Below are 24,453 nucleotides of genomic sequence, written 5' to 3' on the forward strand. Positions count from 1 at the left end.
AGGTTGAGTTTCCCTTCTTTATTGATTTTGGTGAGTTCTTAGAATGACTAGTAAAGTTTAAATCTTGTGAATGCACATAAAATGGCCATCAGGTAGCACCAAAATCACAGATAATGGCCAAATATTTATGCTCCAGTGTCCCAAAGGTTCATAACACATCTGTAATATAATTGACCCCTGGCTGACATCTAAGCATCCTGTCCAGCTGAAGAGTGAACCAGTTCCCAGTGGCCATCACAAAGTTGCTTTTAGCTTTGTTTAGCATCACAGCTCAGTTAAACTGTTTCATTAAACTTAGTAGGACGGACATGACACACATGCTGTACATAATCACATGGTCAAATATTTTGAAATCTCACTTTTATTCCAGATTATGTTATTTCAGATTTGGTTTTCAGGCTGTAGAACATTCTGGAATTATCAAATTTGCGATGCATGGGCAACTGATTGCTTAACCACACAGAGATGTTTACGGGAGTTACAACCACAGCCATGTCAGAATGTCCTTGGTGCGCGCAGATCTAAATAAACACATGTTTACACTCCAGCCAACAGGCATCCGTCCCTTCTGCCCGTACGCTAGTAGTGGATTGTGTTTCAAGTAATTGGTTCCATTGTTCGAGTCAACAAGTTGAGCAAGATCTCTCTCCCTCCCCTCTTATGAAATCTGACAATATCTTGGCTGTCTGGATGTCTATTAATAAATCAAAGACAGAGAGAGAAAGAGTAGCTAAATAATACTTAGGGCAGGCTCTCTCTCTCTCTCTCTCTGTGTGTGTGTGTGTGTGTGTGTGTGTGTGTGTGTGTGTGTGTGAGAGACAGTGTTGCTGTATGCGTGCTTGTTTTGGAATTGTACTCCTGATGAGTATACTATGAAGTGAATTCATACAGTGATTGATTCATGAAATTTAGACAGTTATAAGTTTGACTTCAGAACCAAGCACCAGGCTCACCTGCGTTTACCGAGGGCCACTGAACCTCTGGCTGAAACAGTCACCCAGTACACATGCTTAATTTTCAGCATTTATATTTGTCATTTCCTTTCCTCTTACAAAGCACAAAGGGCAAAGCCCTGGACAGAGGAGCCATAACACAGCCCGGTATCTGTGAGAGTCTCTAATACCACCGTAAACACATCGGGTCTCAAATGACTGAACAGAAATAAACAGAAAATGTAAAAAAACAAAAAACCTGGAGAAAGGGGGGGGGGGTGGGTGGGTGCTTGTTCCACATGCCTGGATGTGACCTTTAACCTCAGCAGGAAAAGGCCAATGCTCTACTCAGAAGCTGTAATGTAGGTGACTGCACAACTAATGCACTGATGACTCATCAACACCAACACACACACACAAAAACAAACACTACCTCATATACATTTATTATGTACTTTGTCAAAAATATACATGTATCTGCTATATGTCACTAATCCTAAACCTAAAACTGGCCTTAACTTTAACATCGGTAATCAGAAATCAATTATTTGGCATGTTCAGTTTTCAAAAATAAAACATGTTGCTTTTGTATAAAGTTAGGTTCTCCCTGTTTTTCTCTGTTCGAAAACAAGCCCCCCCCCCAAAAACGACAGAAATGCACCAAAACACAGTAATTACACAAGTTGCTAGTAATGTCCTGCTCCTGTTTCCTTATATAGCTGTTATTAGTGCTTGAATACAGCTGTTCTAATGAACAAATGAATGTGGGTGTTCTGGCTTGCACTGAGCACCTGGCACTTTGTCAGACACTACAAGCAGTTATCTAAGTGACGCAGATGCATACGATCTCCAGGATGAGCGATATCTTCTGGTTTGTGTCACGCTACTTGCAAGCCTAGGAAGGAAAAGATGCTAAAATTAGTTATTTTTCTCCCCCTGTATTTTTGCTTGCTCGTACTGCACACTGACCGGATTGCGTACCTCTTGACACTCTCATAGTCATAGTGGAAAAGAGATAATGAACCTGCTTGTCTCGTCATCATAAACACACGGAGCACCCAGAAGAGCCAGGAGGCTCCAGGAGGGCGTGCGTGGAACACCACGGGCCCATCCTTGGGTGAGATGAAGTCTGAGGCTATAGGCTGGGCTCCCAGAGCAGAGCTGAGCTGAAATGCACGTGTTCTGTTTGACAAAACAGTCGAAGATCGGACTCGTCAGGGCTTTGGACGGGTGACTTGTGAACGACTGCGTTTTATATACGCGGAGATGAGCGGAAGGTGCCGAATCTTTAGCCAGGAACATGCTGTGTTTAGCAGGGATGTTTGTGACTGTGCAGTCTTATGTATGCTGGTGTCCTGAGTGCTGGGACACCACCACATGCTAACCTACCCTGATGATCCTCCACCATACTGCAGCCATGACCTGAGAGGAGGGTGATGGAGTCACAGCATCCAACTTTTGAAATTCAACATTTGTATGATGTAAATCAAGAATTGCGAAATAAATTTTTTTCCTACTTGTAAGCCCAGAAAGTGTCTGTCGCTGTGCAGAATGTCGGGCAGTGGTGTTTAAGGAATTCGCAGCAAACAAAGCAATAGCCTTTGCAGAAATGAGTCTTTTCAGCTTGCTGTAAATAGGCTGCTCTATTCTGAACACGTACCATTGCAGAACGTTATTGCCACACATTACCTGGATGAAATCTCAGTCTGTTATGACTTGGCACATTTGCTTCAATCAAAAGGTGCAGGCTCCTTATTAGTTCCTAAAATAAGGAAATCTACCTCAGGGGGAAGAGCCTTTTCCTCTAATCATTCCAAGATTATTGCAAGCTATGGAACAACCTTCCTGTCAGCGTTCAGGACTCAGACACCTATTTAAGGCTAGGCTGACAGCCTATTTGTTTGTCATTTTTGTAAATCCCTCTTTAAGGTGTAGATCTGGGGTTCACAGATATTGAGAGTTATGGGAAAGTGGGATGATCTGATGCTGACACTTCACCTCAGGTTTGTTGGCTGGGAGCAGCGGAGTGCAGATATTCCAGGGAGCCCTCATACATGTGTTTCCTCCTGGCTCGGTCCTTTCAGCTGTGTCCACCACTGCATTACATTACATACCCCTATTTTACACACTGTAGTACCTGACCACACCAAATAATCTATCCTCTGTTTCTGAAGAAGTACCTCTACTCCTGTGATATTGTTGCTGAGTCTTGACCCATCTCTAGTATTGCAGCTACTCCACACCTCGAGCCCCTCCCCCATGTTGGGGCTCCCCCCCCCCACACTTCTCTGCTACCTTGGTCCTCCTTTCTCTTCCCCAGAACATCCAGAAGGATCTAATTGGAGTGGACTCCACTAGGGTTAATATCAGACAGCTGTTCTTGAGTCGGTCCTGCACTGGATGGGTTTCAGACAACCTTACACTTGTCAAATCCAAGCAAAGACTTGTAGAAACTTCCAGAACACAATTATGGTGTCTGGTATTATCCAGTGAGGGATGGGCTCCCCTTTGAGTGGTTCCTCTCAAGGTTTCTTCTTCATGTTCTTAGGGAGCTTTTTCTTGCCACTGGTTTGCTCACTGGGGGCTTGGACCAAACGTCTGTAAAGTTGCTTTGTAACAATGGCTGTTGTAAAATGTACTATATAAATAAATCTGACTTGTTTTTTAACATGTGGTGCCACTGCAAATATAATGTTCAGTCTAGAACAGAATCTGGCTGCTTATGTCTTAAGATGAACTAGTTGAACACCATGATTCTATTTTTTTTGTATGTACTCTTGGCATTAACATGTGGGCTGTGTGAGTGTCCAATATTCAAAGTGATTAAAACGTACACACACACACACACACACACACACACACACACACACACAGACACACACACAAGCATGGTTAAGCTCACTCAGAGTTTGGTCAGAGTGCATTTACACCAAGCAGATATTTGATTTGATTTCTGAGTGTGTCCAGTTCCACGGATGGACAGGTTTTTCTTTTATATCTGGGATGAATGGGCACTTCCTGTTAATATGGCCCAGACTTGCATGTTAACGTATGAAGTAAAAGAGTCGGCTTAAAAACTCTCATTGTTTAAAAACTCAAACTGCCTACATCATTTAACAGTGATGTCACTTTTCATAATGATTTAAGAAAAATGACTTTTGACACATGGATATTTGAGATATGGCTGGTTGTCACATTCTCTTCAGACAATAAAAACACAGTAAACACACAAAAAACCCCACAAAAAACACAGTAAAATCAAATCCTACTAAAACATCTCTCTAAACCCAGGAGTCCACTGTAACCTTGTATTTACTAAAATCAGTTTTTCTGTTAGTAAGAGGTATTGGGCAGTTTGGGCAAAAATGTAAAGTGCTTCCTGTGATTATAAAATACACAAGAATCTATTTGCATAATAAATTATTGCATTAGCAAAATGATCATTTGAACTTAAATTTATGATTTGATCTTAAATTTACATTCGACAAGCAAACCCCTGACAACTAAACTTGGAGGTAGGCGGAGACTCAATTACATTCTGTTGCACTGTTATATACTTTTATTAGCAGTAACATCTCAGAATGAATATTTAAGTAATATTACACGAAAGGGAGTGTTTACCATGCAGCAGTGCTCATTTGTATCATGGTACAGTACATGAGAATGACTGATTTGTGTGAGTGTTTTTTAGAATGGTCAGTGCAGATTCATTCAATGCTGTTATCAAAATAATTTAAAATGTTAATCACAGAAATTTGATCGCTATTAAAGGGCATCCAGCATGCGCTTGTCCAACTTAGCTGCCCTGGTGAAGGATCTGCCTTAAGGTGTTACCACTACATTACAATTTAACAACTGTGGAGGTGTACGTGTGTGTGTGTGTGAGTGAATGCGTGCGTGCGTGTATGTGTGCACGTGTGCATGCGTGCGAGTGTGCGTACGTGTGTGCACACACTTGCACACTGCAACAACTGAACAGTCTCAGGTACTTTCAGAAAATCTCTTGATTACCTGTTGTTTTTATTTTGTGATGTAAACCACTTTGAGTTCATTATTATTATTATTATTAGTAGTAGTAGTATTATTAGTATTACTGTTATTACTATTATTATTGTTTTATTATATATTCCAATATATTGGCATAATTTCTCATTTTTCCCCTAAACTAAATAACTAAATAACTAGATAATTAGATAATTAGCCTGGACATCTAAACATACTAGCACTAGAAGTAAAAGCACTTTATTACACAAAGGGTTTGTCAGGAAAGACAAGAATAAACAATTACAAGACATGCAGAAAAGCTAGCAAGAAATGTCAGGTATGCTTATAATTCAAACGTTTTGAAGGACCCTTCAAATGAACATTTTTCGGGCAGCCTTACATATATGTGCAGCATGAGATGAACTCAGCACTCCACAGACGAGAAACACTTCCACGAAATGGCAGCCACATGAATACAACCCTATCCTTGAAGATAACACTGAAACACTCCTACCTTGTTTATTGTTGTGTAATTTTCACTGGAACTGTCTTCCAAAGAACCAGCTCAGAAGCCAGAAGTCAGATGATAACACCCAGTTACGTATAACTGCATTGAGTCATGGGCTATACTTTTGTGTCCTTCACCAAATGCTGTCAAGTCACTACAAACACTTTTTAGAACAGGTCTGCTGAGAGTATACCAGCGAGCTCCGACACCCAGCCAGCTTCTAGTTATTTTCTTTATATTCTTGATACGTGATATTCTTTATTTTCTATAGTTATTATCTCCCCACACTGAAAAAACACACAAAATCCCCTTCAGGTCCCTGCGCCGTGCATAGCCTTATCCAGTCGGGGACAGGGGTTGATCAAACATGCGCCTGCATCGCTCTGCTGGCTCTGAGTGGAAGCACGATGCTTTGATGTTTTCTCGCTGGAAATCTAAGCAGTGTTGCAGTGGTGCTACGTGTTTTCCGGGGCTCGACAGTTCTGGATGTAACCCTACAAAGACTTCCCTCAATTTATTTCCTCCTGGATCATAAAAGTATTTCTGTGCTTGCTTTGTTATTTTAATACCCAAAGAAAATTGAAAGTCACGAAACTAAACTCCTCATTTCCTAAAAACTTATTCTTGTGTATGACGGGATCCTGTGAAGAGCCAGTAATGTTTCTCGTGTGACAGAGATGTGCCCCCAGTCTGGCAGGACTGAAGGACCTGAGTGGCCAGAGAAGGCCAGAGTGGCCAATCACTAAGTACTAGGTATATCAATGCAGGGGTGCATCATATCAGACAAGCTTGAGAAATCCTGGACACAATCCAGCACTTATAGGCTTACAAGATGCAGGTGGGAACAGCACATGCCGACAGGCACAGTCGGCTGGCAGGGATCACATACGGTGATACGTGCGCGAGGAGTATGGCAGGACACCTCCTTCCCAAACTGGTGGAACCGCGGAGAGTGGCAGAAGATCCAGAGAGATTCGTGGCCAAAGAACTGATACAGGATCAGGGGTGAGAAGCGGAAAAGAGGAGCACTAGTATACGTGACGGTGATGTCCAAAGGCAGGGAAATGAGAAGATGGAGAAATAGCAGGACTGAAGAGGCATGTAAGGCACTCACAGCGGCAGAGAGGCACTGAGGCTGCAGTAGCCCTTAAGATGGTTGGGTGGCTCTAACAGATATTATAAGAATGGCAACATTATTCTCAGTCCTTCCTATAAGTGTCTGTGTGCTTTGGAGTCACATGTTGAGTGTTTTGCTATTGTAACAGATGTTTATTTAATGTTCTGTTTTCTTTCTATAAGTTTATGATGACAAGATAAACATTTCATACTGGGAAATCTAAGGATGTAAATAGATTGGTAAATGTGGCTTATTCAGTGTAGAAAAGGGCTTACTGTAAGAGGAGAAGCATTTTCCACATCAGAAAGCTCCGAGAACATTCGCATATTCATGTGTTAAGGCTCCCAGTAAGTATTTATTTTGACTGAGACACAATTTAATCCTTTGCTGAAACAGACTAAACCAACCTTCTTTTCCCAGTTTCTCAGAAAATAACTTTTTGTTTCATCCTCAAGCATTCATTCAAGGTTTTTCTTTAATTTAGCTGCTATGTTATCCGATGTTTCTGAGTTTATTTTTCTACATGTAATGAACACAGTTTTCAAATTTTCTTTAGAACTTCTGTGAATACTTTCGAAGGCCACATGGTTTGGACCTTCTATTTTACACCCATCTTGTAAAAAGTGGTGTAGGACTGGTTTGGAAAAAAGAATTACTTGAGAAGTCTTTCATCATTTAAACACTAACAATAACTATTCTTTCATTTTATAGGTCAGCCTTATTATTGTTATCGCAATTAATCCATAGCATTATTCATGTAATATCAAATTCTATAATAAATGTCAGAAATGTAGAAATAGTTGAAAAAAAGAACTATGAGTGAATATGAGTGTGAGCCAAAAACAGACACATTCTATATATATATATATATATATATATATATATATATATATATATATATATAGATAGAGAGAGAGAGAGAGAGAGAGAGAGAGAGAGAGAGAGAGCAGCTATTTTGTCATAGTTGGATGCATGTGGTTTATCGTTTCACTTTTGATTCAAGGCTAATCAGGTTTGACGTGATTCAACACACACATGACTGTAAAGGTAAAAACTGCCTATCCACATACTGCCTACAGCACTGAGCTATCTAGTTTATACATGCGAAGGAACAAAGCTAACAAAGGTTAAAAAGAATGGCTCCTTTACCCACCAGCCTTAGTGCTGGGAGTTAAGGAGTAACGTGCACATGTGCAAGAGCCTTAACTCTCGTCTTACACATGAAAGGTGCTCGATGTTCAGGTACCAGAGACGCTCTCTTCCTGTTTGGCGCTGAGCCCTGCCTCTGCGTAGCAGCTCAGAAAACCTCGGCGACTGGTGTCGTGCTCAGACCTTTCACACTGGAGTCAGGTATTTATTTATTCTGAAGATTAGGGGGCTGGATGAACGCCCGTGAGCCTTCCATCTGTTGGCCATTAACTCCTTTTAACACACCCAATATTCACATTGTTTCAAAAGGAATATCAACATCTTTCATTCTCTCTCTTCTTGTATTATCTGTGTCATTCGCTCAATTTCTCACCTTCTTTTTTTTTTCCTGACCAGCTTCTCCTGCGGTTTATGTTGTCAGCCTGTGAAATGTTTTGGTTTGGAATGTTTCAGCGCCGAAGGCCATGTGTGCAGCAGCACTCGGGCCTTGCACAACAGCCGCGAGGCATGCGAGTTCTGCACGTCTCCAGCCGAGAGCTCAACACGGACCCCCACAGCCCAACAGTGCTGGTGGGTCACAGGGCAGGTCCCAGTGTGGGAGCTTCTAAAACATGACACGGACCGCCAGGTACAGCGGGGGTGGTAATAGAAGACTGGTTAGCATCCCCATCCACCCCCATGCCCTACCTACTGCCCCTGCTCCAACCTCAGCTTCCGCTTCATGTCCTGCTCGACAGAGGTGTGTCAGGAGCGCTGCCACATGCGATTAGTGAGACAACAGTAATCTGAGCCAGTTTGCGAGCACTGCGCTGTCTGAGGAGGAGCCTGAAATAGGGAGGAGAGAGAGAGAGAGCGCGCGAGAGAGAGAGAGAGAGAGAGAGAGAGAGCGCGAGAGAGAGAGCGAAAGACAGAATGCAACCAGGAGGAGCACACAGACATGTTCAACGCCGTTCTTTAACTGAAACATACTCAGATATTCACAGAGGCTCACATCCTACCCTGCGAAGGCGTCCACCATGCGGGAGGACGGCCAGGACGGCTCAGGGTCTTCACTCGGACGTGTGTAAGTTAGGCCTTCACAGAAAGGTGGTGCCTTCAATCTTTTGGCTTGGTCTAATTTTTTGCATTTTTCAGTGTTTCAAAATTCGATGATGTCTTCTACACGCCAACTTTATACAGACATAGAGGCTGAATTTGATGCTGGCAACTTTAGCAATGGCCAAACTAATAGTAACTAATCGTAATCGTGACAATTGATTTCTCTTACAGATAATTGAAATGCATTAAGATTTGGTTTATCTGGGACACAGGGAAGGATGCAACTAAGACCGATGACTCTGTTCTTTCATGTTTAGTTGCAGACCTGCTGTTTCCCAGGTTCAATCTGACCTTATATTCTTGTTTCAGGTCTAAAGAAAAAAAAGACCATGACCTGGATGTCAAGAAGATATCGTGATTTCTTACGCTGAGCGCTACGAGCCGCACGTTGATCTTCTCAAGATTACCACACCCCAGTCTTCTAGCCCTGGATTTAAATGGCTGTCTGCAGCAAAGGATGAGGAAAGTGCTCACCTACTTCTAGCATATCCTAACTGTGAAAGATGCGAGCACTAAGAAAAGGCCTGGAACTGGACTCTGTAAGAAGATAGCAGCTCAGCAGTGAGTCATCTGGACAGAAAAACCCAGCCCGAATCAACCTAGCCCAGTCAAGACCAGTCCAGCCCGACTCAACCTAGCCCAGTGAAGACCCTCCCAGCTGAGTCCATCCCATCTTATCTGGGAGGTTTTCCCTTTCCAAGCACATGGACATAGGAGGTTGGGGGGGGGGTGCACCCTGTCATCTCCGATCCTGGATCCCTGTCATCTCATCATCTCCGATCCTGGTTCCCTGTACACCAGTAGGGATTTCTGCACCCCACCTCTTGTCTGTGGTCAGCTGGACACAACGCTAGCCTGATAAGTCCCACTTAGCCGGGCGCACGGTAAGGACACATCTCCCTTTGTTAGTGTAAGCCTCTGCTTCCAGGCCTGTGGGTTAAACAACACAGACAGCTGTGACTTTCTGGGATGCTTCAGAGCACCTAAACACATGCAATGCTAACATGTTCCCACTTTAGAGTTTTAAAAACAACGTAGCCAGAGATCTCTCAAATGAACGTGAACTGATGGTCTGATGTAGGTTTGTGGCTTTTACAATATTTATCTCTCTAGAGGATGTGATTTGGGGATTGTTGTGGAAAACAAAACTGTGAACCATGGACTTATGAATAATATATGATGGTTTCTATTCAGTCTACGCTTGATGGTTTTTGCAAAGGGCTGTAGGCTAAAATCCCTGTAGAGATTTCCCTTCTTGCTCCTTCCTGTGAGCCTTCAACCTGTGAACTTTTGACTACAAAGCATAAATGATTGGTATGGCATCTGAAAGGAATGAAGAGATTTAAATTTACACTGAAGTCTTTAAGTCAGTGACTTTAATCTGTTTATTCAATGGTGTTAATCTGCATGGTGCAGACGAGGAGAGATGACTGTTAGTCTGTCGTATGTCATTCCTACAGCCAATTTGTGGGGCTTCACTCTGCAGTTCTGCAGTCCGCTCAGAGTGACAGATGTCCTGTTAGTCTTACTCAGAGCACACCGGAGCCTTTCCTGGAGGTACCAGAGGCTAAGCCTGTATTGTCCACTCAACTCCCATAACCTGGATGGCAAAACCTCCATGGCAGCTTGTAAAACTGGGCCAGTTTTCCAGCATGTTTTCCAAGCATGACAGTGCTGCTCTCTGACTCCTGCAGACGAGTCAGACTGAAGGGCTCACGATTTGTTTTCTCTGCCTTCCTTGTGCCGACATGCTCCGAGGAGTTGCATTCAAATCCTGTCAAGCCGTAATCAGTGGGGCTTTTTTAAACCACCACCACACACATCAAAACGCTAAAGTTTGGACATTTCGTTTAGAAAAGCTATGAATTTCTCGTCACTGATCCTGTCAAAATTCTGCACACCTAGAAGATGAAGGGCATAAAGACATGTGTGGCAAAGGAACCAGATGGAGGAAAAAATCTATTTGATTGTCTGTTTACCTGTTTATTTAAAATGCAATGTGTATTAAAAAAAGAAAAAACAAACAAAAAGCCCTGCTCATAGCCACACACCACTGCATTCAATATATATATATATATATATATACACACACATATATATATACACACACACACACACACACACACACACACACACACACACAAACACGTGTGTGTGTGTGTGTGTGTTTTTTTCCAAGTGTTTATCATCTGAGCAATAGACTCCCAGATCTCCCCTCTGCGCACCCGGGACTCCATTAGTGACAGATGTTGTGGGTGTCCTATGCAGGCAGCTTGTTAACAAGCACGCAGTGTAATGACAGCGAATCCCTGTCACAGCCTAGATGGACGCAGGAATCAAACGTCCTGTGTGAGGCATTTTCCGGACTTTATGGCTTTGAAGGTGAGGCGTGGGCAGCGTCAACACTGATCGCTGAGTGACGCGACGAGGTTGCGGAGCGTCTGCGTGCTTCGTGTCGAATGGAAAGCACGGCACTCTGTTACTGTGTTAACACGCAATACATGACCAAGTTGCAAATGGCTGCCGGTGCTGCTAAGATTTCGCCCCCCACATAACAAGCCAGGTGACGCCGAGTAGTGTAAACAGTACACAGTAACTGCGGCGTTGCCTACTGTCACCTCCAGAGAATGACACCTACATAATATGGCATTTAAAATTCTAAAAATAAGGAAATACAGCTGTCGGTCAGTATAGCAGAAACTGGCCACCTTTCACCTTCAGGACCTGCTGGTAAAGGCCTCAGCCACACTGTTGTCGAACTTTCACCTCGTTGAGTAACCCCTTGAAAGCAGCATGACAGCAGAGTGTTCCATTCCGAGCTATCAGCAGATATCTTCCTGCAAAATTCCCTCATCAGCGTGTTCCCATGAATGCCACTCACTAGATGCAGTCTATGGCGTGATGCGATCATTGCGGTGATACGTACCCTGGGATTTGCCGTTCGAATTACCATAAGACAGTTTTTACAGTTCACGGAGTGCAGGTGTAAGTTTGACCTACGGTGCAGGTGCTCTGTGTGGTGTAGTGTGAAAGGTTAACATCTACTTCCTGAAAAGATGTGTGCAGAGATGATGACTTCAGTCCATGTCCTTCAAATGGAAATGGGTTTGGTAGGACTTGTAGAATGGCAGCTAGACAGTGTGGCAGCATGTTACTGTCTAATGTCTAACGCTCCTTATTCTTAGTATTTTAGTATCGGCAAAGTGGCAGTAAAATATATTAGTTTCTTAATGTCACTTAAAGTAAGCATGCATAGTATTATATAGTATTATAGACTATATTCAGTATTATATAGTATTATAGACTATATTCAGTATTATATAGCATTATGTAGTATTATAGACTATATTCAGTATTATATAGCATTATGTAGTATTATAGACTATATTTAGTATTATATAGTATTATGTAGTATTATAGACTATATTCAGTATTATATAGTATTATGTACTATATTCAGTATTATATAGTATAATATACTATATTCAGTATTATATAGTATTATGTAGTATTATAGACTATATACAGTATTATATAGCTTAACTAGTGGATATACACAGCAGCACAGGATCCATGCCAAGACGTGCTTTGAGAAAATAAATGTAGGTATAGGTCTATAGACTTAGACTTCAGCAGGACTAAGACCTAGTCTATAGCCTCAGTGAACTGAGGAGAAATTTTTTCTCTTAAAGTTTAACCATGGGAGTGTGATCTTTTAAACTCCAGTTTGTTTACGTTTACATTTTATTTTTGCATTTATAGCATCTGGCAGACGGCCGTGTCCAGACTAGTCTATATCAAATGCACATCTTTATGGTAGCATCGCTAGGTTAGAGCCAGGTACACCAACACAGTGCAAAGCATAAGTGCTCGTTTAAGTGCTCACTGACGAAGATGTGAGTGTTTAGTCTTTGCTGGAAGACAACTGGAGCCTAGGCTGTACAGACGCCCATGTAAGTTCCTGGGTGCCAGGATGGAGCAGAGTTTTTCTGTAGGTCTTCATTGTATCTGTATGGAAAGCAGTTTTGTACAGCAACAGGCTTGACTTTAGTTAGGTGGGAGCTGGCATTGTAGATCATGTCTGTGCTTTCTAGATAATGTGATTAGGTTGTGATTGACAAAAATCAGACCTAAACATTAGAGCCCACGCTCTCTTTTGTAGCTATGACTACGGATGCGTGCTGGAGAAGAGCGTGTTGACAGTTGAACTGTCCTCTCCTTCATCTCACAGGAACCACCGTGAATGAATAATAAGACTCCGTGCTTCTGGCATACGAAACACAAGTTAACATATAATTCAAGCAATATGGGTCAAGTCTACAAACATCACCCTGTTATTATGTGTCCAGCATGTTGGGCTTAAAAGCTCCAACTCTCTTCTGTGCGAGAAGGTGCGTTGTGATGGTTAGCATATGTGGGCGTTCTGCGTGTGTGTGCGCAGTGGGTTGGCGTTGGAGCCCCTGCTTCCACACACCGAGACAGAGCCGGGCTCAGGTATCGGCCCACGTGGTTGCGGATCAGGCTGGCTAATCCTGTGATCGTTGGGAGTGGGCAGTTTACACCCCTCCCCGCTGCCGTTTGGACTTTTCCATACTTCAGGAGGGGGTTTGCCGCACGGACAGGCCAGCCGATCAACTGGGCTCAGCGTTCTCAGTTCTTTACAGAATGAAAAAAAAGAAAGAACAAAACATAGACTTGTTGGTAATTTCTGTTTTGTATTTATAGACTTGAGATGGTCTCCAGAAGATGATTAACCTACTGGGCAACTGAGGGCATGTGTTCAGGCAGTATTATTTCAAACATATTCACCACTTTCACGAATACCTGGGCAGCGGTGGGAACAGGACAGTGATCTAAATGGCAAATGTCAGTAGTTAGTCTTCAGGGTATATTTTGTACTGGAGGTACAGGACCACAGGTCAACTCTCTACCAGGTCAACATCTGCGATGACGACACTACCTTGTCATGCACTACTGCTGTGCTGAGAAAGGTCCGTCTCTGAAAGAACATCCAGACAGCAGTGCTGTGGTTGGGAAATGACACGCGATGAACAAGGTAGAGGGCAGCTGAGCTGACAAATTGATATGGACTACAGTTTTATAAAATGCCTATGGAAGATAACTGTAGCTACTGAAGTGGGTGTACATGCAAAGTACCCTTCTTAAATGCAGCATGCATGCATACATGCACACACACACACGCCACAGGTCAGTGGGTTTGAGCTGGCAGTATGCCAATGCGCTGGTCCACCATACCCGGTCCGTGGCCCGTGCAGAGATGGCACAATGCAACAGGGGCAGCCAAGCTCCTGTGCCCACCAGCCACAGCCAAGCCCCAGCGGGGTACTTTACACAGCCCCATGAATCAAGCCCTGTTTGTTCTGGAATATTCTTCACGGCCAGGCCGCAAGCGCTCACACTGTTTTGATGGGCCCGAATGAAATATGCCACCCATGTGTTCGTGCAGGCTGCTTTTTTTTTTGGCTTACATTTTTAAAAACCTTTCTCTCGCCCCCACTTGGGAAAGTGGCGCTCTTTGTCAAGGCCCCTGTGCCGGACAGGCGCACGCAGCGACGGGACGGAGAAGGGAACTGCAGCTAAGAGGTTACAGGAATGAGCCACTGGGAAGAAGCAAAAGTGGGTGAAAGCGAAGGCGATTATGGAAAAGCTGGCAATACTACTGAGCACGTTCGGTGTGTTCTGTATGCAGACCTGGGGGAAAATGAGGGCGACACTCGGAGGGTGAGATGTATGGTATGAGCATAGTGCCAGCGTTTGGGGTTGAACCCTCTAGAGTTCACCCATTGTGTTACCATGACTGCAGGCGTTCTGTAGGCATGTACCGTATGGAAAAGCTTAGTCCTGAATAGCACACAGTCAAAATGCACTGTACAAAACCCAGACAAGGTGACTGAATCACTCTTGACGTTCGAAACGTGCTGAATTTTTTCCTTTTTTTGGGGGGGGGGGGGGGGTTGCAAGCTGCAAGTATACTCAGTACTAAACAGCATCAAAACACAAGCTTAAGCATTTGCATCCAGGCTACTGGGCTTACAACAGTATTGCTTAGGACAGGTATTAGCGAATTAGGAAAAGTGCCACCAGAAAGCGGTTCTACGTAGATCTGTACACATCACCCAAGTGGACCTACAACCATCCACGTAGATCTGTACAGATCATGCAGTAGATCTACAACCCTCCACGTAGATCTCTACAGATCACATAGTGGCTCTACAACCATCCACGTAGAGCTCCACAAATCACTTATGGCATTACTACTATGCATCTGTCAAAAAACAACCTTCAGTGAGCTGAAAAGGCTCGGATGCACTGGTCGTAATGTTTGTACCCTGTAAAACCTTCTAAGGTCAGTGATTTTGATTTTCTGAGAAGTACAACTCTCTCTGTGTGTGTTTCAGGGATCAAATAGCATATTTAAATGTTTAGGTCAAATGAGGATAAAATATAATATTATTCTCAACACAGTTTGCGTATATGTATACCAGTTAAAGTCAGGCACAGTGCCAAAACTCTTGTTGATACCAGCAGTCTGCACAACAGCATGACACATGCTCACCAGAAAGGAACCTAACGACAGATGGATCGTAGCAGTAATCCCAACGTCCTTTTCATATTCAACTTGCGGTGAGCACAGCACACGTTCATACACACATGCATATCCAAAGAGGCAAACATGGACTCATCTAAGCACAGTGGGTGTACATTTGGGAGAATTTCAACTTGGAACCTTCTCAAGCACAGAAAGAAGTTGTTGTTGCTTATTCTTACATGTTATGACTTAATCTGACTGAGATGAAAATATTTGTGCATATTTCCTGTATGTCTCTGGCACACTCATATACAACATAGTCTACATCTGTGCATAAGGAATTATGAGTCACTGAGCACTGTGTTAAGTACAACAGATCACTAGGGTAGGTGTCTGTCAGAATTTGTATCATTCACGTTATGTGAAACGCTTCCCTTAAACTTCACACTCTCTCTTTATTAGGTTCACCTCTCTTACAGGCGTGTTTTGTAAGTGTATAATTTCACAATTTATTCCACAATTTATAAGTGCACAATTCCTCTTCTGTTGGTATTCACAGTGCGTCGGCTACCCTCCACCCCGTGCTCCGTTTCTGACCTCAGGACAGCTGAACAAAAATATTTGGGTGCTGGTCCATTCTCAAAATCGAATTAACAACAACATAACAGTGGCGTGGATGGAGTGTATTCAGTGCCGCGGTGTCGTTGGGGGTGTTGTGTGTCACCGTCACTGCCGAGTTGAAAGCGGTTCTCCACCCAAACACGTTCAATAAACAGCAGATGGTGAAACACAAGCCGAGCATGGCCTCCGGTGGGCTGTGGAGTCCAACTCTACGCCTGCAAGGTGTTTCGAATAAGCAGGCTGGTGGGCGCGTGTGAAACCAGCCGCCGGTTCGTAACACGCGTTTCCTCTGATGTGGCAGAAGTGCCGCAGATGTGTCAAAGATCGGCGGGAAGCGTGCTGGTGGAAATCTGCGTCTCGTTACCACTACGGACACATCAACTCCAGCCCAGGTTTTCAGGCCAGAGGAATATTGGAACAGACAGGAACAGGGAGCCTTCTGAACTCTGTGTATAGTGTAATGACACTGAGAAGAGTAACAACATACTTGTAACTCTGGAGCTAAAAGGTTGTTCTGTCTTCCCTGTTAAAAACGTCTGTAAGGGTAGTACTAGATTGACAAACTTCAGCCAGATTTTGGATGGTTGTATTTGAAGTGCCGTCTCTCCCGATCCAGAGGACCCAGATTACTGTGATTCTGATGTTTTGAGAACTTGACCATCTGAAGGTCAAGGTCACAGTTAACATACGATCCTCAAATAGTCTGTTTCTTGACTTTGTACATAAGATGACGTGGTTAAATAACGCTTCATAATAATCTACAGCCAATTTCACTTGGTCATGACTTAAGGGAAATGCTTCTTCTCGCAGCCACGCTGACAATTTGTGTATCTAAAGCTGTTAATATCAGCTCTAATAATGAATATATAAACATGCATTAAAACTAACTGCCCAGAATGTGCAGTCTACTGCATCAGACAGTGAAATCGTGCTTTAAAGGTGGATGGCAGCAATTCATCCTAATAGGGCAATTAATCATTCTAAGATCAGTGTTTGATTATTAATCCTGCAATTAGATAATGATTTAGGGTGATGGAACAGGAAAGCTGGTTGCCAGTTTAATATGGTGTAATGAGAACGCAACAGTGCAATAATAGAAGACGTTTATTGACCTAGAATTTAAGCCAGAAAAAGATTATTACACAATCTGGATTAATGAGGATTTAGTTGCAGAGACTTAAGTGTTTGGCTGCACAAGCAAACAGTGATATAATAATTTATTATCATCTGTGGGAAATGTCGAGAGAATCAAAGCCTGCCAAAAAAAATACCACACTTTGTCATTCTCAGAAATGACAAAAGAAGTTATAATTTGGATGAATCACATTGTAACAAATCCAAAACACACAGAAGAGGTGATACAAAAGGAACAAACATTGGCGCATGCGCCTAACAAAGTGAGATAAGGGTCTCACCACATTCAGTCCAAGACAGAGCAGTCTGGGTCAGGTTTTGTCCTCTTACTAGGAATGAGACATGCGGCAGACATTCATCAATAAGAGCATTCATGTTGCGTGGTAAAATAAGACAGAATGCTACGGTTTCAGGTGACGGTTATAGAGTGGGATGTCAAAGCATAAGGCTGCTTCTTGGGGAGGCTATAAAGATGTGAAAGAATTTAGCTGCTTATCAGACAGTACATGCTGTCCATAAACTGTACGAAAGCATAAAAAACCCAAAACTTAGATAATGACAGCCATGCTGCACTAGGACTACGTTTGGGATTACTGCTCACACTGCCCATCCATCTCTGACCAGCGCCACAGCTGTAAGAATGCCATCTGTCCCAGAGTCTAGCACCCAGCGTGGGTGCCAGAATGCTTTTTAGTCTGGATTTGTCCTTAGTTACTGCCTATCTGCTGTTTCCTGATCTGGGAAAATGTTTTCTTCCTGCCGTCCCTCAAAGACAGAAGCTACCATATGCAGGAGGTGGGGGAGGACCTACCATATGTACTGTATTCTTTAACTGGAAGATAAAATTAGACTTGTCTGATATTATCCGGTGAAGAGAGATCATGCTGAGATGCCAGACATCTGCAGAGGCACGTTACAACTGAGGATGCAGGAAATCCAGTGACTCTAGCAGGACAGGTGCGGTTGAGGGAGTTTAATGAATAATGAGTGTCTTCTGTAATACTGTGTCCTTAAGTCACAGGCAGACACACATGTACATGTGCACACATGTGCATCACGTGAACAGGAAGGCGGGGCCTGTTTTTCACGCCAAATCTGCTCCCACTCACTCAACAGCTTCAGGTTGGGACCGTACTGGGTTGCCACTTTCACAACTCCTGAGTGTTTGGACATGCTTGTAAGCAGTGATGTGGGGGCCACCAGCAGATGTTCTACGCCCTCTGCAGATCCAGAAGAAGAGAGGCACGTCACTCAAAAATGCCAAAAAATGTCAAGGAGAAGGAGAAACAGAAAGAAACGTTCCTTTCATTCGCCTAAAGCAAACAGTGAGGTTTTTAGCGGCAATGAATAGAGAGACAAGGATGAAGGGAAGAGGCTCCAGAGTACCTACAGAGATCCCCAGAAGAGTGACTCATTTCCTAAGAATAAACAGCAAGCAGCAAATGCAGTGCTGTCACATGTTTAGAGTGGGAACTGAACAAGCTCCGCTTTAGTGAAAATCAAAACATTCGCTCCACGGCAGCTTGACAGCGTTCACTCCTTCTGCCATTATGGAACTGCTGATAAAATCTTAGGTAGTGGCAAGAAAGCTCTTGCATAAACAACTCCAGGTCTCTCTACAGTTCCAAAAGCTACAGAATTCCTGGGCACCTGAGTGCCATTAGCTGATACCTTCTGGCAGGAACTGGTTTGACTGTGTTGCTGGGGCTGTATCCAATGATGCCTGAGTTGACCGTCTCTGCTCTTCTTCCCACTGTTTTGCAGAGTTTCAATGCTCCAACCCATTCTAAGATGAAGTTATGGAAAGCGGTCAGTCCCGCCCTCCTCATTAGTATCATCGCTGTACTGCTCCTGCTCACCCGAACCATGCAACCTGCAGGGTCCACCTACCCCCAGACACCGGCCGGGTCTGCGAGTTTGGTACCGACGTCATCACCATCACCATCACCATCGCTATCATCATCATCATCATCATCATCACCACCGCTACCATCCCTGCTCAGAACAAGGGGTCTTCGGCGGGTGGAGCGAGCGACAGAGGGCATGGGCTCCCTCCTGACAAAGTGTAAGTCCCACAGCCCACGGCGTCCCGTAGCGACAGGCCAACGGGGATTAGGCGCTGTGTGGACAGACTGGCGGGCAGGATTAGTGCGGCGCTCTGTGGTCAGCGCCGTTTTGTTTACACCACACACACGTCACACCTGATGTGTCGCAGGAGTCAAGGCTTAACAAGCTAATCAGAAAAGGAAAAATTCTGTACTCCTACAGCATTCTGCCAACTATAAACTAAAGGTAAACTCTTAACAGCAGTGGAAGTTTCATGGTTTGTGTTCAAAAAAGGCCAGGCAGCACTCGTACACGTTCGGGGGGCCAGTGGGAAATGGGCTTGCACGGAGTTCACATGAGCTCACTATTAGCGTGTCTCTCTGTGGTTCTAAATAATTTTAATGTCTGTGATCTAATAAATATACACTCGACTGACATACCTAAATCTAAATGTGCCTCGGCCTAAAAAAGAAGCAGAAATAAGGGATCAGTGAAAGGCCGTTATGTGAAAGCATTTTAAAGGGAGACATAATCTCACTTTATTACCCTGCAAATCAGAAGCGCTCAGTTCAGGCCAGGACTACAGACACTGCAGAACACAGGCATGGTGAGGAAGAGTTTTTAAAAGGTACACGACCGAACAAGGAGCCTTTGTCTTTTCTGTTTGCTTCACTACCCATCTGAAAATGGTTGTTTACGGAATGTGTGTGGTTTGTTTTTTTCTTCCAGTGTCCTACCTGTTCCAGAGTTTCACCGAAGGCAAGGTGCAGAGGGTCATCGGGACGTTGGTGGAGCGGCAGGGCGTGTCGGCGAGCAGGCGGGGCCGACGAACAAGACGGGCGAGGAAGGAACCGCGAGCTTGCTCGCTGCACGAGGTGCAGCTGACGGTGACCGAGCTAGGCCTCGGCTATGACAGCGACGAGACCGTGAGCTTCCGCTACTGCAGTGGCTGGTGTGATGGCCGCCGCCGCAACTATGACCTGGTGATGGAGCACGTGCGTCTGGGCGAGGCGTCCCGCAGGAGGGCCGGAAGGAGGGGCAGGGCCAAGGCGGAGCCAGCGCACCACGGCCCTTGCTGCCGGCCAATCAAGTACGAGAAGAAGATGTCGTTCTTCGACAACAATGAAAGGTTCTTTACCATCAAGAATGTGTCAGCCAAGGAGTGTGGCTGTGTGTGATGTCACAGGGAAGGGAAAAGGGGGCGTGGCTCCTGAGAGACCAGCCAACATGGCCCCGGGAACCATGGAATTCTCCGAAGGAGGGAGATGTGCAAACACCATGGTGCAGCTAAACGGCGCCATAGTAACAGTTCAGGCTTGGGAGGGAGACAATAGTCATCTCCACGGTAACAGTGCAGGCTTGAGAGAGAGAGAGAGAGAGAGAGAGAGAGAGAGAGAGAGAGAGAGAGAGACAACAGTCATCTCCACGGTAACAGTGCAGGCTTGAGAGAGAGAGACAACAGTCATCTCCACAGCAACAGCGGAAGCTTAACATCATAACCATGAAGGTTGACTCCATATATGTCCTAATGGAAACCAAACAAGCTATAAACAGGAAGGTGGTGTCCGCGATGCTTTGGTAGTGTGGCAGATCGGCAGATTACTGGATATTTATGACCACTTACAGTTTGTGGGTCACTGCAGAACATTACATTGAGAGAAAGTTGACAATTTTGGCCTTAAGTGAAAAAAGGCCATTTCGATTTATTTGCTAAGACCTGGACCCCTGCATTCCAGTGGAGACAGGACACCGGCTAAGTGATAACTGTGTCTGCAGTGGACTTCAAATCACTCACTTCCACATGGACTGAGCTTTACTAGGTCTGAAGCAGCATACAGGACTGTCTCTTCCCATGTGTGCATGGGTGCTATCTGAACAGTGAAGGATGAACACAACTACCTCATTGATTTTTTTGGTGCGAGAATTATATATGCAATGAATCTCATTCCCCCACCCATTCTAAACTGTTCACCGATACCAATCAGTGAAAACACACACACGCGTGCATCGTCTCAGTTCAGATACTTTAAATAACTACGTGGACTGACACTTAAAAGAACACCCATTAAATCACAAAGTCCTTAAAGCTTTGCCAAAATTGGTCTGATAAGAATCCTGTTCTCTACAAGAGTTCATTTCTGAAGTGGGAAAAAGGGATGAACTATGTAGATTTTTGCCTGTCTCAAAGGGAACATACCAGACTGTGCAGGTCATTGTGACATGTTTGGAAAGTGTTATATAAAAATATCATTCTGCCTGTTAAATCTGTGATAACGGTAAGGACACATATGCCCATCAATGGGCTTTGTATGTAAGCAAGACCTGTTAAAAGTACAGAGGCAGATGTATATAAAACTTTGTAAACTTTTATAAAATGCTAAGTCACGAGAAAAGTACAGCCATATAGTTCAGACTGCCTCACAAAGGCATTAGACAACATGAGTGTTTCTGTTACAAAACAGAATATAGATTGCTTATTCTTTAAAAGGTTAAATGCAAACTGTTTGTTCCTAATCCTTAAAGATTACATTGTAGTACACCCAAGGGGTTAATCTGGTCTGAGTCAAACAGCCTTGAGGCATGTGTGTGTGCTGGGTTGTGTGAGATTTTGTAGCCCACATCCTGTTAACATCTAAATCGATCAAAGTCAGAAATGGCTGTATCTCCACGACCAGGATCACCCAGAACACTTACAGAACGTCCACACTTACTTTTCCCAGTTCCAGACAAACTTACTCAGTCACCGCAGGCTTCTGGGTTGCCAAGGTGATTGTGGAACTATGGTAAAATAGGAAAAGGACAACTTTGCCGTTAAGAACAAAAACATGGAACGAGATTGGAGGCAGACTCAGAACCACTGAGCCCTGAAAGCAGCCTGCCTTCAAATGTGATAGACGTACCTGATGGAGCCAGAAGCAGCGGTGGGGTTGGGTAGGGGGTGCCTGGTAGCCAGACTTACCTACGGGACAACAAACACACATGACCCTGAGTCTCTGTATGCGTGAAGCTTCCACTTCAACAATCGTCCAGTAAAGCTTCGTCCACACCCGCTGATGAGACATTGTGGACAGACACGTCACCGAGCAGGCGGCACCCTGTCTTGCCCACATTTTTGCAGGAATAAGTGCAAAAAGGTTTCTGAACATTTGTGTGAGATATTCTGGAGAATTCTACTTCAGCAGAACAAAACTGTTACTTAAGGAGGAATGATGCAATATGATTTCACTATTCTTTTAATTAAGTCACATTATATAGATAATATATACAGTATATGTTAATATTTAAAGTATTCTTTCTCAAAAAGTGCTTAATCAAAGAGGAATAGATTCTTTTTGTTGTAACTGTCAATGAAACACTACGTTTGTCTTCCTCGTGTGCTAAGAATCAGTCATATTTTTCATTGCATTCCACGTAATGCAAAAATGAAAGAGGCGGGGCCACGTGTGAGCACGCACCGTCTCGTCTCACGTTTATGGCAGCGCTGGTGTTCGTGTTCTCATACCAACAGCAGGAATGTTGATGCAGTGCATCTTTGTTGTGAGTAATCAGTATTTATTAGGCAACGGTGTGCATATTTATTTAGATAAATTAGATTGACTAATTTAGATTTAGTCAAGAGGAAAGCAAAGACTTATTTATTTAAGAAAAAAAAAAAAAACCGACACAAAAACATAATGCGGAAAAAAACCGTGCCAACATGGAACTTCTAACTAATACATCGTTCTTACGTAAGTGCTGAATAAACACTCTGCTTCACAAATAAGGCGACGTTGATTATTTACCTTCCATCTACAGCCTGAGTGTGGTGCCTCTCTTCCTGTTTCATCTAAAATACAAGACTTGCAGACCACAGACGAAGGGAAGACAACTCCAATGACAACATAAACATGACGAAAAATAATTGGGTGAGTGAGCACACCTACCCCGAGTAAACATCGCTTAGCTCTTCAAAACTGATGAAGATAATCTGTGAAGAGGCTTTTTGCTTGGGGGTGGAGCAGGCCCTAGAGCTTGTGTGAATCCAGATGCATTAGTGGACATTGCGATGGCGTTATGGAAAAACCAAAAACTCCATCTTGTGATGCTTATGTTAACAGACGCCATATCTCTTTTAATCTCCTCAAGATCTTCACTTAAATAAAACCAGTGTTCAGTGGAGAAAATGTTTTCAAGTGTGGCCAAAAGGCGTTCATCAGTCAACCGTGAGATGAGTTCAGACAAAAGGAAACTTACACATTCAAAAACAAAGTACTACAACCTGTTCACAATTTTTTGTTGGAACACATCTGTAAATAAAAGAACTGCCCTTCTAATAAACATTTACCTAAGTGAGGAAACTATGTCTGATCGAAGTCTTTTGCTTGCATTATGTAATTTAAACCTATCTAAATGTAACTTATGGGGTCCCTCTACTTTATAAGAATAACACAGACGACCCATTGAATTTTACAGAAACCTGGACATATTTTAGACAGTCGAGACAGAGTAAACAACTCGCTGTAAATAATTCCGAGGAAAGCATTCCAGACCCTAACTGCGAATAGTTTGGGCGATTGTGTCCTCGTTCTCCGCACACACGAAACCAATTATTAGCGCCTCAAATGGTTGCAGTAACAAGTATCAGTCACAACAACTGTATTAAAAACCTGAATTATTACGAGTGCCGTAGCTGACTGGCATTATTTTAACCAGAAGCAGATTGGGATATTAGTCCACTACAAACATATTTGGTACCTTAACAATTATTTTGTATAAACTGTCAAAACACAAATCTGCTTTGAACTTGTGTTTTTAGTGTCAGGCCTGATTATCTACTGTTCCATACATGAAAGTGTTTTTGGCAGCCTGCAAGCTCCCTCATCCATGATCATGTACCAGAGTGCACACAATCACTCACCAATTTATTCTCGCGTTCACCACGTATTTGTGGCCATTGCATTAAATAGCACAATTTTCTAATTTGAACATTTCAATCAATCGTTGGATAGTGAACACCTACCGATAAGCGCATGTGTGGGTCTGACGGAGAGCCGGGCACGAATGACAGACGTCGACATGTCCAACTCAAACTCCATATGTTTCGTATAACGTTTAGTAGAAATGTTTTTGTTTGGTTGTTTGTTTGGGGGGGGGGGATTTATGCGCGTTGTAGAGGAGATATACTTCTGTGATTGCGCATTTACTGGTTGTGTGCCCTGGATACCACCGGCTACTGGAACCTGGTTTACTCGCCTTGCTGCGCAGGACATTAGCCTCCTGTTGGATATGCACTCTTCCAAAAAAGTCTCCAATACTACCGCGTAGCATGCAGAAC

At 43.6% G+C, this 24,453-nt stretch overlaps 1 protein-coding gene and 1 long non-coding RNA gene across 2 annotated transcripts; one reads left to right on the forward strand and one right to left on the reverse strand.

Moving 5' to 3' along the window:
* Window positions 1–1,362: 1,362 nt before the first annotated feature.
* On the reverse strand, window positions 1,363–23,074 carry LOC113581928 (uncharacterized). Its single transcript, XR_014126056.1, has 2 exons — window positions 21,851–23,074; window positions 1,363–1,827 (listed from the first exon to the last, which is right to left on the reverse strand). It is a non-coding gene; the product is annotated as an uncharacterized LOC113581928 (long non-coding RNA).
* LOC113581934 (neurturin) lies at window positions 6,337–20,553 on the forward strand. Its single transcript, XM_081723351.1, has 4 exons — window positions 6,337–8,753; window positions 9,098–9,672; window positions 18,858–19,158; window positions 19,869–20,553. Exons 3-4 carry the CDS (start codon window positions 18,885–18,887, stop codon window positions 20,315–20,317), a joined length of 723 nt encoding a protein of 240 aa, XP_081579477.1. The 5' UTR covers window positions 6,337–8,753; window positions 9,098–9,672; window positions 18,858–18,884; the 3' UTR covers window positions 20,318–20,553.
* Window positions 23,075–24,453: the final 1,379 nt, after the last annotated feature.

Source organism: Electrophorus electricus, chromosome 11, assembly GCF_041902795.1.
Source record: "Electrophorus electricus isolate QZ-2024a chromosome 11, ASM4190279v1, whole genome shotgun sequence".
In the NCBI taxonomy this organism is placed as follows: domain Eukaryota; kingdom Metazoa; phylum Chordata; class Actinopteri; order Gymnotiformes; family Gymnotidae; genus Electrophorus; species Electrophorus electricus.

What these genes read in the sequence shown, in the direction of transcription:
- LOC113581934 (XM_081723351.1), top strand. Translation starts at nt 18,885, where the DNA reads ATGAAGTTATGGAAAGCGGTCAGTCCCGCCCTCCTCATTAGTATCATC. An exon ending in GGGCTCCCTCCTGACAAAGT is followed by an intron (nt 19,159 to 19,868) that starts GTAAGTCCCACA and finishes TTTTTCTTCCAG; the next exon opens with TGTCCTACCTGTTCCAGAGT.